General features: G+C 43.8%; 1 protein-coding gene across 1 annotated transcript in view; it reads left to right on the top strand.

Moving 5' to 3' along the window:
- The first annotated feature begins 13,231 nt into the window (after positions 1-13,231).
- Positions 13,232-19,376, top strand: part of LOC126471062 (bone morphogenetic protein 2) — a 51,429-nt gene continuing 45,284 nt past the window's right edge. Inside the window, exon 1 of the mRNA XM_050099127.1 lies at positions 13,232-13,455. Within this exon, the coding sequence (XP_049955084.1) occupies positions 13,294-13,455 (162 nt within the window). The 5' untranslated portion in view covers positions 13,232-13,293. The remainder of the gene's footprint in view (positions 13,456-19,376) is intronic.

Below are 19,376 nucleotides of genomic sequence, written 5' to 3'. Positions count from 1 at the left end.
TCTAGGTGCTTCAGTCAGGGACCGCGCTGCTGCTAGGGTCGCAGGTTCGGATCCTGCCTCAGGCATGGATGTGTGTGATGTCCTTACGTTAGTTAGGTTTAAGTAGTTCTAAGTTCTAGGGGATTGATGACCTCAGATGTTAAGTCCCATAGTGCTTAGAGCCATTTGAACCATTTTGAAACACACACAAATCAAATGAAAATATATCGGAACATATTCAGACTTTGTGGCCGCGAATCGGAAACGAATCAGTGGGACAGGCAAATGTCAATAGCGTATCTGATACGTAAATGTGCAGCAAAAATTGTGTCTAGCCGACAGCAACATATATTAACATCCAAAATTCGTCAAAGAGCCCGATAAAATCCTCAACACAATCTATGTGTAAACAGCAAACCGCACCAAACAGCTTTCCTAACCAAAACACCACTAAATTTTACGGATATCTATAGGTTATGTTAAAAAGAAAAACAGTAACAGTAACATACACTCCTGGAAATGGAAAAAAGAACACATTGACACCGGTGTGTCAGACCCACCATACTTGCTCCGGACACTGCGAGAGGGCTGTACAAGCAATGATCACACGCACACCACAGCGGACACACCAGGAACCGCGGTGTTGGCCGTCGAATGGCGCTAGCTGCGCAGCATTTGTGCACCGCCGCCGTCAGTGTCAGCCAGTTTGCCGTGGCATACGGAGCTCCATCGCAGTCTTTAACACTGGTAGCATGCCGCGACAGCGTGGACGTGAACCGTATGTCCAGTTGACGGACTTTGAGCGAGGGCGTATAGTGGGCATGCGGGAGGCCGGGTGGACGTACCGCCTAATTGCTCAACACGTGGGGCGTGAGGTCTCCACAGAACATCGATGTTGTCGCCAGTGGTCGGCGGAAGGTGCACGTGCCCGTCGACCTGGGACCGGACCGCAGCGACGCACGGATGCACGCCAAGACCGTAGGATCCTACGCAGTGCCGTAGGGGGCCGCACCGCCACTTCCCAGCAAATTAGGGACACTGTTGCTCCTGGGGTATCGGCGAGGACCATTCGCAACCGTCTCCATGAAGCTGGGCTACGGTCCCGCACACCGTTAGGCCGTCTTCCGCTCACGCCCCAACATCGTGCAGCCCGCCTCCAGTGGTGTCGCGACAGGCGTGAATGGAGGGACGAATGGAGACGTGTCGTCTTCAGCGATGAGAGTCGCTTCTGCCTTGGTGCCAATGATGGTCGTATGCGTGTTTGGCGCCGTGCAGGTGATAGCCACTATCAGGACTGCATACGACTTAGGCACACAGCGCCAACACCTGGCATCATGGTGTGGGGAGCGATCTCCTACACTGGCCATACACCACTGGTGATCGTCGAGGGGACACTGAATAGTGCACGGTACATCCAAACCGTCATCGAACCCATCGTTCTACCATTCCTAGACCGGCAAGGGAACTTGCTGTTCCAACAGGACAATGCACGTCCGCATGTATCTCGTGCCACCCAACGTGCTCTAGAAGGTGTAAGTCAACTACCCTGGCCAGCAAGATCTCCGGATCTGTCCCCCATTGAGCATGTTTGGGACTGGATGAAGCGTCGTCTCACGCGGTCTGCACGTCCAGCACGAACGCTGGTCCAACTGAGGCGCCAGGTGGAAATGGCATGGCAAGCCGTTCCACAGGACTACATCCAGCATCTCTACGATCGTCTCCATGGGAGAATAGCAGCCTGCATTGCTGCGAAAGGTGGATATACACTGTACTAGTGCCGACATTGTGCATGCTCTGTTGCCTGTGTCTATGTGCCTGTGGTTCTGTCAGTGTGATCATGTGATGTATCTGACCCCAGGAATTGTCAATAAAGTTTCCCCTTCCTGGGACAATGAATTCACGGTGTTCTTATTTCAATTTCCAGGAGTGTATTTAGTAGATAAATAAAATCTAATAGGGCTTAGGAAAGGCGAACTAAAGCGACGGTAAGCGTAAAAAAGGGGCATATTCTGCTTTTTCCCGCAATATAAAGTTAAAGGTTATATTGTAATCGAAATATTCAATTCAGAAATTTCCCTAATGTCAAGGTGTTGCAGATGATGTATTAATTTAGATTTTTAGCTAATTTTTGTTGGTAATCACAGAGCACACTTAATGTCAAAACAAAGGTAAAGTACATATGCAGTCTAAACAACAACAAAATTTAATGTCAACATATTCCTAATCTACATAATGTTTGCACGTACATATTTCAGAAACAGTAAAAGAAAGTAAAACTCACTGAATATGCCATTTCTATGGTGAGACATATTTAAGGATTAAGCAATTCAAAAATTGTGTTCATGCAAGGAGATGGACCCTCTTTAATTTAATGTTTTATGATTTTGACAGCAAAAGATCAATTTCAGTTACCTATTCCCAAGCCCACCACCTCAGGAACTATTGCATATTTTCGTGCTATATCTCTGATCACTAGGTCCAGCCACAAAATCTCGGCACCTGTGGAAGTTAATAACCCGCGATTCATGAAAATAATACTCTCTATCACAAACAGGCCTCTACGGGCTGTCGTCTATTCACGTAAGTAGCTTCAAATCGTTGTGACGCGCACACTATCTGGTCAAAAGTTTCTGGACACCATGTGTAATGCAGAATTGATCACTAGATATCACCAGAGGCAAACCCGCAAGTAACAGAGGAAGCGAAGAGTTGTTGTTGGTAGAGATGCAGTAACGGCAGAATGGGTCGATCAGAATTATATCAGTGACTTCGAATGTGGATTAGTCATTGGATGTCATCTCAGTAGCAAATCCATCAGGGAAAACGCAACATTTCTAAAGCTCCCCAAGTCGACTGCTGGTGATGTGAATGTGAAACGAAAACACGAAGGAACAACTGTGACATCCCTTACGTGCAAAAAGTTACCCAGATCCAAAAAACTGACTGTGAGCCAGCCTCGCTTTTAAACTCTAAGCTATAAATTCTAATATGTACAACTTTAATGGATAAAGAGATTTTTAAGGAACTGGCTGTAGATCCCAAAGTAGTGACTTACACATAAAATAATATGAATGGAAGGTGTTTGACGCAAGCAGTTTTTTTAGTTAACACACTGATTTATTCAGTAAACATATTCATATCGAATAGATTACCAAAGACTGTGGAAAAGTTTAAAAACTCTATATATACAAATTCTAATTAGTGAATTTCTGTCGTATCGTAGTGTTATTTGACTGAATGGTAAAAGTATGCTCACCTAAAGGTCGTATCGACATGAACATGAATCTCAATATTCATCTCCCAAACCAAAACAGAAACTGTAAACCCGATGGTTAGTTAAAAAAGCTGAAACACTGAACACAGCAGTGGTGGACCTGCGACAGGGGATCGTACGATGTTACCAAGTGCGGACCAAGAGACGTCCTATCTCGCTGATACTGCTACTTATGATCACCGTAACATACATGACTGACATTCACAAGATTTGGACAGCTCTAAGTCTCGTCCGATCCACTCTCCCACATACTTAATGAACGACTCGACTAATTTTCACTGATTCCTAAGCCGTGCAATCATTTGCCTCCCAACACTGCATGCCTGCCAATAGCGAAAAATGCAGTCACGCTGGCACAATAGCTTGGATCCTTACTGCACACAAATGCAGCCAAGACAAACAGTGCCAAAACGGCTTCCCATTTCAGAAAAATGGCTGTTGCAGCTCTGTCTGATTAATTTACTAATGGCCCGTTTTTGCATCCAGCACTAGGCTCACATCAGAGGTCCTCTGAATCTGCAAAGCACCTCACGTGACAAGGCCATTATTTTCTGCAAGCTCTGTTTCGTTTGGAAAGCGAGCGATGGTTATCAGCTACAAGCTGTCAGTAAAACATGAGGAAGTGGTGCTCTTTTGCTGCTGGCATGTCATCCCGGCCACAGTCTGGCTGCTGGTCCAAACCTACACTATACCCAGCACTCCCCTAACTTGCCCTTGGCGTCCCGACTTCCGCGAAGACAGACCCATTAGGCTCCAGGCTGCCCAGATGGCAAAGTACCGCTTTTTTCGTAGCATTCTCTGCCCAACCTGTCTCAATGCCAATGTGCTGTGCTTTCCCACGGCCACAAAAATTATCCAGAAAACAAGTATCCCCGAACCCTGGGAAATGGACATAGAAAGAGTGCAGAAAATTCAGTCACTGTCATTCGATATATTTTAAATAAAAAGATTGTCTAAGGAAACTGCACATTTATCTCCTTCTAATTACCTAATCAACCTCGAACTGAATGAAAAACGCATGCAAAATTGCTTGCCACGTTCTACTACCGCAGCTAAACCAAGACCAAGCAGACTTCATTTACTGATGAACAGTGACCATCGCTTACGGCAGAAGATGGTTGTAAGAATTCACATAAATCACTGGAAGGAATCACTCGTGAATTCGGGTGATGAAGCAGCTCCAATGGACAGTGAATGACTGGAAACAATGATTTGGAGTAATGAATCAAGCTATTTCCTGTGACAATCCGATGGAATGGTTCGGGTATGGGGAATGCCTGGAAAATATCAGCTGCCATAATGTATAGTGGAAACAGAGAAATACAGAGGAAGAGGTGTTACGGTACAGGGGTGTTATCGTGGTTAGGGTACGATTCGATTACCGCGCTTAAGAAAACGCTAAATGTGGAAGGACAAGAAGGCATTTTACAGCAATGGGTGCTGTGTCCAGCAGAGTAACAGTTCACAGATGATGAATGGGTATGTCAGCATGACATTGCTCCCTGGCATAAAGCAGCATCTGTGAGGCAATTGTTTCAGGACAACTGCATTCCGGAAATAGACTAGCCTGCCCAGAGTCGTGACTGGAACCCAATGAAATACCTTTTGTATGAGTTAGAAAGTCGACTTCATTCCAGACTCCAGTGTCCAACATCATTACCTTCTCTGGTTTGGGCTTCTGAGGAGAAATGGGTTGCTATTCCTCAACAGACATTCAGACGCCCTATTGAAAGTATTAACAGCAGAGTTCGAGCCATCATAAAGGCAAAGGGTGGACACATCACATATGGAGATTCCCTTATAGGTGTCCGAATACTTCTGATCAACTAGTGTCGCAGGCTGACAGTCATGTCTCCATGACCTATTCTGCGCTTGCTTTGTGCAGGACAGAAGCTCAAATTCTCGTCCTGACATACATATTTAGGTTTTATATGATTTCCCTAAGTCGCTTAAGGCAAGTGCAAGGATGATTTCATTACATCACGGCAGAAGTGGAAGTGTTTCAGTTGGACCTGCAGAATCGATTTGTTTACAAAACATTTTAAAAATAGTAGTGTTTCTGTGTTTCTTGTACATGGATGAATTAGATCAGAGTGCATTCATAAAAGTCTTTGTAATCACTGGTCTATCTCTAATGGGAATTAGTCTGAAATTTACGAATCTATTTCCCGTTTATCGACAGTATAGAAACAAGCGGCAGAATTTAGACACGTTCGTACTTCTCATAAAACAATATACGTGAAGTCTCCAGAAACTGCTTAGACAGATGAAAAAAAGAGCAAGTGCAGTTAATGGTAATTAACAGGCGAAGCTCTATCCTACGATTCTTCTTCCTCATTTAACACTCATTTCCCCTCTGGCAATGACGTTAAAGTGAAAATGTTGGGTTGCACTGTCGTTCGGATTCTACTTTGAACTTTAATTCCCTCTTTAGCTAGTCGAGTAAGTCAGTTTTAAGGACGGAAGAAGGCAAGGGCGTAGAGGATCCTGTGGTGTGAAACCAACCTTTAGGTTGATGAAAGGTTTGCTTAATTGTGGTTAAGCTCCATGAATGTTCATGAAATTCCTTGTATATTGGCGACGATACGAATGTATTACACCAAATGTAGGTGGATGACAGCCCAAAACATGTCTCGGCACAAATGGAGCTGTATAAAACATATCTGGTGGCCGTATTTCTTCGGGTAACATTGCCTCCAGTCCCAATGTAGGGAGTATGGGATAGTGTTGTACCTAGAGCAAGCCTGGCCAAAAAGCGCTTCACGAGCGCCAGCGCTCTAGCCGCTCTCCCGCCTAGCCCTCCGGGCGCAGCTGCGAATGTGCTCGAGGGGCAAGGAGGAAGAGGACAATGAAGTCTGCAGCCAGACGCCGCTAGAACTAGACACTCAACTTGTCAGTCACTAAGCAGTTTGTCGACCGTAGTACATGAGTTAAATATCATTTATGTTCTGCATTAGGAGTGCTATGGCGTCTACGCATTTGACAAAAAAAGGAAAAGTGGAGAGGCCATGGGAAGTGCCTTACTTTTCATATTGCTTAAAGACCAAGCAAAGGGCTTAACATGCCATTGCACTTTCATGAGCTGGACAAATATTAACTGTAACGTCATAACAACATCAGCAAATGGTGCAAATGGCTCTGAGCACTATGGGACTTAACTTCCGAGGTCATCAGTCCCCTAGAACTTAGAACTACTGAAACCTAACTAACTTAAGGACATCAAACACATCCATGCCCGAGGCAGGATTCGAACCTGCGACCGTAGCAGTTGCGCGGTTCCAGACTGTAGCGCCTACAACCTCTCGGCCACTCCGGCCGACATAACAACACCAGCCAAAAAGATGATATGAAGTACTTCTTTTCTGACGAATGCTGGCTGAAATGAAAGCGGTCATTATGGAGTACAAGTTAGCTAAGTATAAACAGAGTCGCGATAAAATCTTTTATTGTTGTCATCAAAAATTATTTGAGTTCTTTAAGTGTCTTAATGATTGGGGAGAATCATTTGGTAACAGATGTGGTGGACAAGACTGATGCTATCAAACAAAAATAAATCCGTTGGAAAAATGAGCTTGAAGCTCATGACACGAAATATTTCTCATAACTCAAGGCAGTCGTTTGTGGATGAGACATGACTGAATACGTTTCAGTAACTGAAACATTCCCTCACGCCTTCTCAAAGAAATTGCAAGACATTGCACTACTGAAGATGTATGTAGATTTATTTCTCAGACCATTTTCGGATTTCGCAGCCTATATACTTCATTACTTCAGACTTAAGGAGATAGATGTACATTGGAGCACACAGGTCAATGGTCTGTTTGTTCAATCCAGAAATCTAAAAGACCTTTATAAAATGTTACAACAAGAGAAAAATTCTCAACTGCATAGGCAAGCTGCTGAAGTTTTTTCAATGTTTGGTTCAACAATGTGTTTGAACGTTTTTTCTTCACTTGTGAGTCCCACCAGTGTTCGGGTTCAAGAGATTATATCTGCGTAACTCCATGGATTTGATTGTATCACGGCAAATAGTTCCAGAATTATTACAGATTATAAAATCGAAATGTGTATAAGTTTATAAACAACACAACGTAATGTAAAATGCCTGTATGTAACGCTTTTTCGTACTTCTGATCACCGTATTAGCACTATACAATGTATTTACTTAATCGAATAATAAAAGTAATTGCCTTGATGGAAATAAAGAGTTGAAAACAAACACACGTGATAAACGCCTACTTACGAAAGTTTTCTGCGATATTCGTCTCTTGTAAGTAGCCGTACTCTGTTGCAAACAAGTAATTGGAAATTTGGAAATTTGTGGTAAGTTCTACGGGACCAAACTGCTGACGTCATCGGTCCCTAGGCTTAAACACTACTTAATCTAACTTAAGCTAACTTACGCTAAGGACAACACACACAGCCATTCTCAAGGGAGGACTCGAACCTCCGACGGGGAAAGCCGCGCGAATCGTTCAAGTCGCCTAGACCGCGCGGCTACCCCGAGTTGCTGCAAACAAGTCTTCCTAAGTTTCTCTCCTATGTAACCTTCAGTATACAGGGTGACTTTTTCCACCGTGTACAAACTCTAGGAATTGATAGATGAGAGGATACGAAACAAAAAGGACTAATGAACTTATGTCCGCAAATACATGGTTTCCATGCTAGAAACCATTTATTCAACCATATTTTGTTACAGAGACTGCGGTCTAATACACGCTGTACCAAGCAGCCATAGTTACAGCATGCATGGTTTCCTCCTAGGAGGTGGTACTGTTCCTCATACGTTGCCCTAGTGCTACCCTCCCCCCCCCCTCCCCCCTCCCAATTTCACTGCAAATGAAAATGTGTGGTAAGGCCTTATGGGACCAAACCGCTGAAGTCAACGGTGCCTAAGCTTACACACTACTTAATCTAACTTAAGCTAACTTACGCTAAGGACAACACACACACACCCATGCCCGAGGGAGAACTCGAACCTCCGATGAGGGGAGCCGCGCGATCCACGGCAGGGGGCCTAGACCGAGTGGCTACCCGGCGCAGCTCCTGTCATTGCAATTGGTAATGTTGTGTTCGATTCACTTCTCTTGCTGACTCACCTAACTGTGGATGTGATACAGTGTTGTACACAAAGGCTGCGTATTCAAATCGAGAGCCTGTCGGCATGGTGTTTGCTTACGGAAAGGCAAATGACAAGGGACGGCGGCAGAAAGGTTGCATCATGAGACCTATCCCAGCCGACAACAACCACAGCATTCAATGTATGCAACAGTGTTTCGCCGTTTGTCTGAGACAGGGTCTTTTCAGGAAGCAGAAGATCATGAAAGATGTGCTCAAAATGTTCGGACACCAGACTTGGAGGAAAATGTGATTAACACTGTGGAAGGCGACCTCCGAGTCAGCACCAGACAGTTGGCTCGCCGGTACTGCGTAAGCCAGACGTCCGTGTGGAGCATTCTCCATGACAATTGTTGCTACCCTTATCACTCACAGCGTGTGCAAGGCTTCTAGAGACAGACTTTCCGCATCTGGGGCAGTTTTGTCACTTGTTTCTTCACAAGACAACCACGATTCCAGGATTTGTGTCATTCACTCTGTTCACAGATGAGGCCACTTTTATGCGGAGTGGCATATTCAACTTTCATAACAATTATCTGTGGGATAGTATGCAGAACCCCAATGGTATGGTGACAGCGAATCATCAGCATTAATGAAGCCAGAATGTGTGGACCGGGATAATTAGCAACCATATTTTGGGACCACTCTTCCTTCCACTTCGCCCAACAGGCCGGAACAATCGGCGTTCATTGCGACTGACTTTGTCTCCCCTGCTGCAAGAAGTGCCATTGATGATTCGAAGAGTTATGTGGCTCCTACATGATAGTGCTCCAATCCACTTCGCCGTTAACGTCCGGACGTATCTCAATCGTGTCTTTCCTGGTCGATGGATCAGACGAGGGGGTCCAGTTGCGTGGTCTGCTAGTTCACCGGACCTCAACCCGTGCGGTTACTGGTTATGCGGCCATCTAAAAAGTATCGTGTATACAGAGCCCATTCCAGATGTGGAGACACTGGAGCAGCGTATTCATACTGCCTTTGACACTGTTCGGATGCAGCCTGGCTGTTGTGAATGAGGGAGAGAAAACATGCTTTGGCACGTATACACGTGCGTTGAGGCACATGGAAGTTATGTTCAACACATACTGTAACTGTGGTTGCATGGTACAGCGCGTATTAGACAGCAGTCTTTGTAACAATGTGTGATTGAATAAATGCATTTCCGGACGTAAGTCCATTAGACCTTTTTTTGTTCTGTATCCTTACATTGATCAATCAAAAATGGATCAAATGGCTCTGAGCACTATGGGACTTAACTTGTGAGGTCATCAGTCCCCTAGAACTTAGAACTACTTAAACCTAAATAACCTAAGGACATCACACACATCCATGTCCGAGGCGGGATTCGAACTTGCGACCGTAGCGGTCGCGCGTCTCCAGACTGTAGCGCCTAGAACCGCTCGGCCACCCTGGCCGGCATCGATCAATCCTAAGAGTTTGTACAGGGTGAAAAAATTCCCCGTATAGCTCTCTCACTCACACATCTGCTTGGAATAGTGCAGTGGTGGGGGAAGCCGGAGTGTTGAGCAGACTCGACTGCACTCATGGAGCGCGAGAGCTTTCCAGGAGCGCAAATGTTGGCCAGGATAGTGTACCTAGGAACACATAATGTATTTTGGTCGGTGCTTCAGTCTAGTGATTGATTTTAGAGTCGCGTGAAGGAATACACACTAGAGACAGACATAAGCAGTTTCCACCGTTCTCTACAGTTCTTTTTGTTGTCCTTGGACAGAGGTTGTGTTTTGTGCAATATCTGTAAAAATTTCGCGTTCAGCACATTCACTGCTGCATACTGTATTAATGCTATTCGCAACATATTGTTAGTTCTTCAGTTAAAGATTTTTATGGTGAGTAAAATGCTGTACATTTTTACAATTACTTGTATAACATGTGGACAGTTAAACCATACTTCGTCGTCGGTAGTGCACCATTTTGTACCTTGAAACACAAGACCTTTTACCATAGAACATGTGATGCTTGCAAATGAACTGAGCTTCTTTAAAGCCTTAACAGTTTTACGTGTCTTGAAAATGGGATTTGGCGTTTGTTTCCAATGGCTTCTCTTTCAAAGTGTATTTAACATGGGACTGGCTTTTGAAAATACAGTCGTTTCAAAATCAATGTACGGGTTTTAAAACTTTGTAGCGTGTATTACATTGAACTTGCAGTTGTAAATAATACATCAAATGTAAGAGCAACTCAAATAGTTTTGTTTGTATACCCGTTCTCATACTGAAGAGTATGGAACGGTCAAGGGTGACTGAAGAATGCGCTGAAAGAGTTAAAGTCTTTCACGGGTAGCCCCAAGAAATCTGTTCGTATATTACCAATTCTAGTGTGTATGTTTGGAAACTTTTAAGGAGACGCTTGCAGCTACGTCCTCATCTTTTGCAGTTGTTACAATCTCTATGGCCTACAGACTACTACTTACGTACAAACTGCGGAAACGAAATGTTGCTGCATGACAATGTAGTTTTGCTGGATCGCGTCGTCTTCAGTGATGAATCGATATTTCATCTGAGTGGAAATGTGAACACAGATAATGTGTGCATGTGCGGGGGTTAGCTAAACTCCACGTGATGGTACAGCTGCTACCAGATTCCACAAAATGAATGTTTTTTGTACCATTTCCCGGCGGAAAATTTATGGGCCCTTCTTCTTCGCTGAAACGACTGTAACTGGTGTTTCTTATCTTGATGCGCTGCAGCTATTGCTCTTTCCTCAGTTGGAAGAAGCTGAACAACAGAACTTTATTTGGCAGGAAGATGGTGCGCCACCTCAGTGGCATAACTCAGTACGCGATTGGTTACACGACGTTGTACTAGACCGCTGGATTGGCCCTAAGGGACCAAATGACAGAGCTTGTAATGTATGTCCTCCTCTTTCAAACACGATCTGACGCCACGCGTCTTTTACCTTTGGGGATCATAAAGTGTATGTGCCTCCGCTAGAAGACGATCTACCTCACTTTTGAAACAGCATTGTTGCGATAATTACTCCAGCCACACTGATCGATGTTTTGTAAGAACTCGCCTATCGACTCAATGTATGACGAATGGTGGTCACGTTGAACAATTGTAGGATATCCTGTTTGTTCTTTATATGATATATTATTTACAGTTGTAAGTTGAATGTAATAAATTCTGAAAAACCTTAGAAACCGCATATTCTATTTGATTTGATTTCACTTACTGATTACTGGTGTGGAGTAGAGTAATAATATAACAAATAGACGATTAAATACAGAAGTGACAAGATTTTCTCGATTGCAACGCTTTTAAATTTGAACAGAGTATTTGTTCCTAAGTACATGACCGTGCTGTACCTTGGAACATGTTCTCACATTTGGAAAAACCCTAGTTTCCCGGAGAATTGTTTGTAAATTTAGAAATGGTTCAAATGGCTGTAAACACTGTGGGACTTAACGTCTGAGGTCATCAGTCCCCTAGAATTAGAAGTACTTAAACCTAACTAACCTAAGGACATCACACACATCCATGCCCGAGGCAGGATTCGAACCTGCGACCCTAGCAGCAGCGCGGTTCCGGATTGAAGTGCCTAGAACCGCTCGGCCACAGCGGACTGCTAAATTTAGAAAATTACAGCAGCACATAACAAGGGGACTGCCGTCATTTAAAAACCAGACATGTGCGAGAAGGACTCTCGCTCTGAGGGTTCCGAAGAAACGTAATTAAGTAAATAGGAAATAGATATGTCACCTATTGATTTCGGTGAGAGTTTGCGAGTATCAAAATATGTGACATCAATATCTATATCTGTTGATTGCACTGGCTTAGAAACTTCAATTTGTTTCACCGCGAAGGGACTGTAGACCTTCGTGTTTAACATAAATTTCAACTTCACACATCTACCCGTTCCTAAGAAGAAAGATGTCCTAACAGACGGACGGAGAGACTGACGGACAACAAATGGCAAAAGAATGCATTTTTATGTGATATAAATACAAATTAACCATTTTTGGATTTTTTCATTCACTTGTACTGTCAAACCTAGTTTCTTGCCAAATTTCATGATCCAGTGTCAACCAAATGGTCCCTACACGCTCTGAGGAGTAAGTTTGCGAGAAGCGAAATATGTGACATATAATGCTTTTCCCTATTGACTGCAGTATCTTAAGAGCTTAAATATTTTTCACCACCAAGCGATCGAAGATTTCAGTGTTTGACATAAATGTCAACTTGGTACCTCCACCCGGTATCGAGAAAAAGGGATCCAAACAGACGAAAGACAAAGTGATCCTATAAGGGTTCCATTATTACTGACTGAGGCAATCAACCCTAAAAATGGAAGAGGAAAATAAATTAAAATTCTATTCCAGGGTTGGCTAGAAGCGAAAGTGTACCAAAGTACAGCAATTTTGCCTACTGGTAATAAAAACTCGTGGAAAAGGTGCATCTTAGTTACGCAACCAGGTGCAGTGTCGATGCCCTATACATTGCGTTTGCGGTGGACAACGCTACAACCACCGGCAGGCACGTCATTTGGTTACTCGAGCACCGACTGCACGGAAGCAAAGCAGATGATTCTGCGCATTCCGGAATGGGGGAATTGTTTCATTCGTGGGAAGCGGCCAGCGAGGGGTGGGTGGCGTGCGCGCTGCCGGTTTTCCTGGAAGCCCGGCGCGCGGCCGCCTCTGGGACTTCCGGCAACACGCGGCCACCTCTGCCGCTGCCGCTGCCGCTGCCGTGTCGTGCGCCGCGGCCAGTAGCGGAGAGCTGCGCGCGCGCGCGCGCGCGCCACAAGGACCGCCCCTTGGCCAATGGCAAAAGAGCACGCCGCGCTATCTTTATATAAAGTATGTTGAGCGGCCTAGCGGCGGTCACAAGTGTCGGGCTGGGCTTTTAGTGTGTCGGTAGTCGGCGGAGTGGGCAGCTGTCAGCATGAGCTGGTGCCTGTGAGCGATGCTGAGCTCACACTCGTCTGTGCTGCTGCTGCTGTTGGTGCTGACGGCTGCGGCAGCGGCCGGTGCTGCCGGCGCGGCGGCTGCGACGCCCGCCGTCGACAGGCTGCGCAGGCGGATCCTGGCGGGGCTCGGCCTGGACGCCGTGCCCGACGTCACCAAGGTAACCACACGCTTTCCTTTTGTTGCCTCTTCCACCGCCGCCAGAGGGCAACCGGAACGCTAGCGTACGTACGCCCGTCGTTCCCGCGGTCTCTCGTCACCTGCTTAAATCAGCCGACTCATTCAAAAAGTGTGTAGTTAGTGGCGAGTGACTGGTCTCGACGTTTTACCTCTCTTCGGGCCACAGGTCCGGCTTAGACGAACTCGCCGGCATTCGAGTACCGCCAGCGTTCATTGAGTACAGTAACTACTCTCACCGCTCTCGATGCCTCTGCACGGAACTAAATGCACCTAAAAGTTATTAGAAGCAGTGAAATATTTCTTTTAATTTTCCTTTGCATGTTATTGTTACTACACCGGTAGTTTTTGACCTACTGACGTTATTGTGGACTGACTGTATACCTCTTCTGCTTCAGTGACGTTGGACTGTGAAAAACGAAACCCATCTGCGAAAAGTGAAACGTAGTGCTTAGATATGAAAGTTTCATTATATAGCGTCAGGGGCACTTACTTGATCCTGTACCACTGCCCACTTAATGTGAGATGTCTTATGTACATTACACGCCGTTAGATAGTTCTTCGGTGGTGCAGTGATGACGATAATAGATTCGCATCCGAGTGGAGTGATGATTAAATTTAGATTTTACAGTTATGCTAAATTCGTTTAGGCAAACGTCGGTATGATTCAGTTAACAAGGTAATGACCGACGTTCTTCCCAAATTTTGTCCTACCTGATTTTATGCTTAATTTATAATAACCTCGACAATATAGCCCGAATCTCGTGGTCGTGCGGTAGCGTTCTCGCTTCCCACGCCCGGGTTGCCGGGTTCGATTCCCGGCGGGGTCAGGGATTTTCTCTGTCTCGTGATGGCTGGGTGTTGTGTGATGTCCTTAGGTTAGTTAGGTTTAAGTAGTTCTAAGTTCTAGGGGACTGATGACCATAGATGTTAAGTCCCATAGTGCTCAGAGCCATTTGAACCATTTGAATCGACAATACAGCGACATGGAACTCTTAACGTTCGTTCCTTCCTGTTGATTACCATTTGGGACGTATGAAGTTGAACAGTATTCACCGTGTAAGATTTTTATTTTACCAAAGTGACACATATTAGATGCTTACAAACACGAAAGGTACCGGAAGGTTAACCATTATTCATATATGACTTCCGTGAAAGTCACTGCACGCAGTTGTCAGCTTTGAAGTGTTCCATCACTTTTTCCTGAAACCTAAATGATTAATTCGGCGTGGCAACCAGAATTTGCGCTGACGTTCCATTTCCATCTGACACAATCGTTGGTTTAGATTTAATAAAGCTACATCACCACTTCGAGACACACGGTCAGTTCATCGAACTTAAGTATGTTTGCCAGTAATATGTCATCTATAAGTTGTGCTTTCATTAGAACTGTTAAGTTCTAGGCGGATGATGATGAGGTCACTCCCGAAACTTGTAAATTAAAAAGTTTTAACAAAAGGGGTCTTGATATTAGCGGCAATAAGGTCATGTTCAGTGACCCTACAGTGGTCACCGGCGTTCCGTGCGATTTCATACCGCAAGTTAAACTAAATCGTACCACATTTCCACTATCAGTAACACTGAGAACTGTAGAATAGTACCTGGGAGTCCCTAGTCTTAATGTGGTACATCATGTTGTGAAAAGGAATTCGTATTCTTGCTATTTGTATCGGAATTTGGATTCATTTTCAGAAGAATTATAAAGGCTTACATCTGTACTACCCATAATGGCGTTAATAACAACGTTATAACGTTAGATACGGGCACCGAGGTTAATGGCGTAGTGGATAAGACACAGGACTCATACTGTGAATGAGCCAGTATCGAATACTGTTCTGCCACCTTTATTAAAATCTCCATAAATTAATTCAGGCGAATTTTCGGATGATTACAACTGCAAATGTTCAACACCCTAGCCCGACTCAGCTAATGCTTCTTGTGTAATGACCCGACGTTGATGGACCGTTGAAGTCTATAATACCCTGTTAGGCACTTGTTGCGCTGGAATTGTGCTTGTCTAGAAATCGACGTTTATGACTACTAATCGACAGAAAAGAAATGGCGTAGCACGCATTAGCAAACGATGACTTTTTGTTGCGTATTACTGTGTGCCCGTTTCTCGATCGTGAACTGTGTCCTACAGCTGTGACAAATTTTATAAAAATAGATCAGATCATCGGCAGTGTACGAGCTGTTTACTGCGGCTTGCCGGAAATTATCGAATTCTTGGTATGACACAAACTCAACGAGACTGGTGCTGCAGATACGTGCAGATGCAAGTTCAATTGATTGTGGTAAGACTCGTTACGGTCCACACACGTCTGCATACGTTTCGTACAATGCTCAAAACATTTTCATATATCATTATCCGTGAGCCTGCACACCAAATCCACCGCTCTTTCTTCCCAGTCGACAAAAGAATACATATGCAGAAAAATGGTTGGTTCAAATGGCTCTGAGCACTATGGGACTCAACTGCTGAGGTCATTAGTCCCCTAGAACTTAGAACTAGTTAAACCTAACTAACCTAAGGACATCACAAACATCCATGCCCGAGGCAGGATTCGAACCTGCGACCGTAGCGGTCTTGCGGTTCCAGACTGCAGCGCCTTTAACCGCACGGCCACTTCGACCGGCCCATATGCAGAAGACTGATTGTGTAACACTAATGATCAATTTCAGTAAAACTGTTCACATAGTAAGAACGCAGTTCTAGGTCTAAAACCAGTCACTCACTAATGCACTACCACATATAGTGTCTAAAGAAACTATAAAGTTTTAGAGTATTTAGAGGAGACAAAAAGAAATACTTTCTTACGTCACAGAAATGTCACAGGGGCACGTATTCCCCTCTAGGTGTGTCTGAACATTTTGACTCTAATGATCTTAGGAGAGGGTGTTCAAACTACCGTACAATGCATATTGTTTTAGATGAGATCCTGACATCGTATGTCTTTATTTTTGTCAGGGGAGGTGGAGAGTTTGGTGTACGAGACACTGATCCAGATGACCTGGTTGCCTGTTTGGCTGAAGCTTCAACCACAATTCGGGAAACAACTGGTTATTTTGAGCGTGTTAGACAGTCACTAGCTCACATATGCCATTTGTGGACTTACGTACTTATTTACCAATTGCCTTAAAGCAATATTCATCACTCGGCAGTTTTCACCGTCTGTGAACATCAAAATTCATGGCCACCTAAGGGGGCAACGCTGCTACATTTTCTGAACGTAGTATTCTTACAGCCTGTGTAGCATTTTAGTAATGTGAGTAATCTGGCTTTTTCTATGTCTTTTTCGATGCCACTAATAAGCAACTGCAGTTAATAATGGCTTTCGGGATGGCATGAAAGAAAAAACAGTTGTCTGAAATCAATAGTGCTGATCGTTTTGAAGCTGGTATGCTCTGTAAACGTTCGATTTAGGAAGTACAAAGGACCCCGTTGTGGGAAGATACAGTATACGGGTGAATCCGAACCTCTACATGATTTGTTATTGTTCGTATACACGAAGTATTTTGTGAGGGACCAAGTCACCTTGTATAGCGGAAACATCGTAGTATTAATTAGTGAACGAAAGGTAGCTTATGGACTACTCACGTGACTTGGAATCTACCGCTTATCTTTGGGTTGCTAATGAGAGACTGAGCCAACTGAGCTGCTGAGCCACAAATGGTGATATAAAACACTAAAAGGGTATGCTAAGCTGTCTCAATGTATGGACTGAAATGTACGTACTGTAGCAGATTCTCATTTTTTCATTTCTGACTTTTAATCTTCGTAATGAGTGTGTGATTTGTTGCGGTTAGCGCAACACTATCAACCTAGGCTTGTAAGGAAGGTGTTTCCTCAAGTGGTGGCTGCTGGCATAGTAACCCTACAGTTGAAAAACTAGGTTCTTCCGCACCAGTGGTGCGGAAACTCGGTGCCGTGGGTTGCTGCCAGATGGCTTCTGAAGCTCGGGATTGAAAACGTAAATGAAAGGGAATGTGTTCTACTTTCAAATCTAACACACAAATAGTTTCATTCGATTTTCATATTTGCTATTTGTAGTCCGCAGAATACACGTGGGCACTAAACGTCTCATTAAAGCTCAACCAGAGATCTGACTACCAATTATTTATAACACCGCAGCATTATGTGATGTGCGAGGGACGATTTAGCCTTTTGATTTAAAGTACTCTGCCCGAAAATGTTAAACTGATGAATGATAATACACCCAAATGAATAGACAAAAATTTGTTCCTTAGCGATTCCTTCCAGTTTTTAATCTGACGGTGGAGTACAGAAAGGAAAACAATAGGTACCGTTAGTAAATACTAAGCTACTATGTATTATCGCTACAAATTTCATTTGCTGACTTGTTTCCTGTAATATGAATATTGATCATCGAAAACATTTTGACAAGATCTCGTCTTAGTCTACTTTTTTAAAATTTATTTTTTCTGTTTGCACAAAATAGCCCGACGTGATACAGATCGTTAAAGATGTCTGGTAAGAGAGGAATGGTCCAGAAGTGTACGTTTTGTCTATCTACCGTACATACAATGTGTGGGTTGACTGACGACACGAATGATGGATAAACTGCCATTTTATAGCACATTCGAAATTACTGATAGATTTGAAGAAAATAATATTGCGCTTACTATGGGAAAAGTGATATCCCGCACTGGAAGCAAAATGAGACTGGAGATATTTTGATTCCGAATTCAATTAATTACCGATTAGACATTTTGAAACGAGTTAAACGGATGTGAGTTGGTGTCCACGATGACTGTAAACTAGTGTGTGGAATTTATAGAGACATCGCTTTCGACAATATATCCGTTGCCTATAGTCTGAATCCATTTACCGAGGATTTCATCACAGCTCGTCGGAGAACGGTTTCATGTAGCGGTCTACACGAAACAGCTCGCTGCACCGTATGAGTCAGCACTTGTCACAAAAGCTATTGAGCCGAAACGGTTAAAGACAACGTAAAACATTAACAGCACGCAGTCGCTCATTCTCGGCTCGTGTTTTATCAGTCCATAGCTGTACAATATTTCCCGCTAATCGTGTTTGTGTCATAATTCCCTTCCTGTTCTGAATAAAAGACTTTCTATCTACTGATATTTAGTTGCAGAAATGTAAACATAATCTCTGCATATTGCCGGAGGTAGTGTAGAAATAACGTATGCGGAGTCACACATTTTTTGTGATGTCCTGGTATTTTTCCGTCGTATTTCCGATGCTGAGGCGATGTCCTGGCGCCTTCTCCGAGGTTTTTTACTCGTTAACTGTTCTCTGACTTAACATTTCTCCAGTCTTCTATCTTTTTTCCACAGTTTACCTATCTGCATAACCCGATTGGTGTTATTCTTCGTGCAGTTTTTCTTATTCTGTGTTTAGATTAGTTCAACCAGTGCTTTAATTTAACTTAGAGATTAATCAAAAATACGTTTTCCACAAATGATATGGTAAGCCTGCAAGTGCTGTTCATAATTGTAGAGACTGCAAAGCTTTACTCGCTTCATGACTTTACATTCTAAAAATTATCTGTCGTCCGTATCAGAGACAGCTGGACAATACTACTTTTATTCACCGCTCTTAGGTTACTAACATATTAGAGAAAATTCCTCAAGCAGGAAGGCAAATATAATCCTGCAGAACGCGCTATCTATGTTACCCTTTAACGCTGGAGCTTGCGCGTTGCTTGCGACGCAACAAGTGTTAACGCGTGCTCCTCGGGAGTCTGGAAATTGCGCTGCTTAAGGAGCATTACAAAAATAAAGGGAAACTTCTCATCTATACGGAATTTAGAGCTTCACGCATCAAATAAGAAAAAAATTCTCCCAGTTTCATGCCTCACAGAAAGCGCTATCTGATTTATCCAACAATATAAATCCCATTTCCAACTGTAAAAA

Source organism: Schistocerca serialis, chromosome 3 (genome assembly GCF_023864345.2).
Source record: "Schistocerca serialis cubense isolate TAMUIC-IGC-003099 chromosome 3, iqSchSeri2.2, whole genome shotgun sequence".
Taxonomy (NCBI): domain Eukaryota; kingdom Metazoa; phylum Arthropoda; class Insecta; order Orthoptera; family Acrididae; genus Schistocerca; species Schistocerca serialis.
The sequence above is the reverse complement of the archived record's forward strand: the minus strand, read 5'-3'. Positions and strand labels throughout refer to the sequence as shown.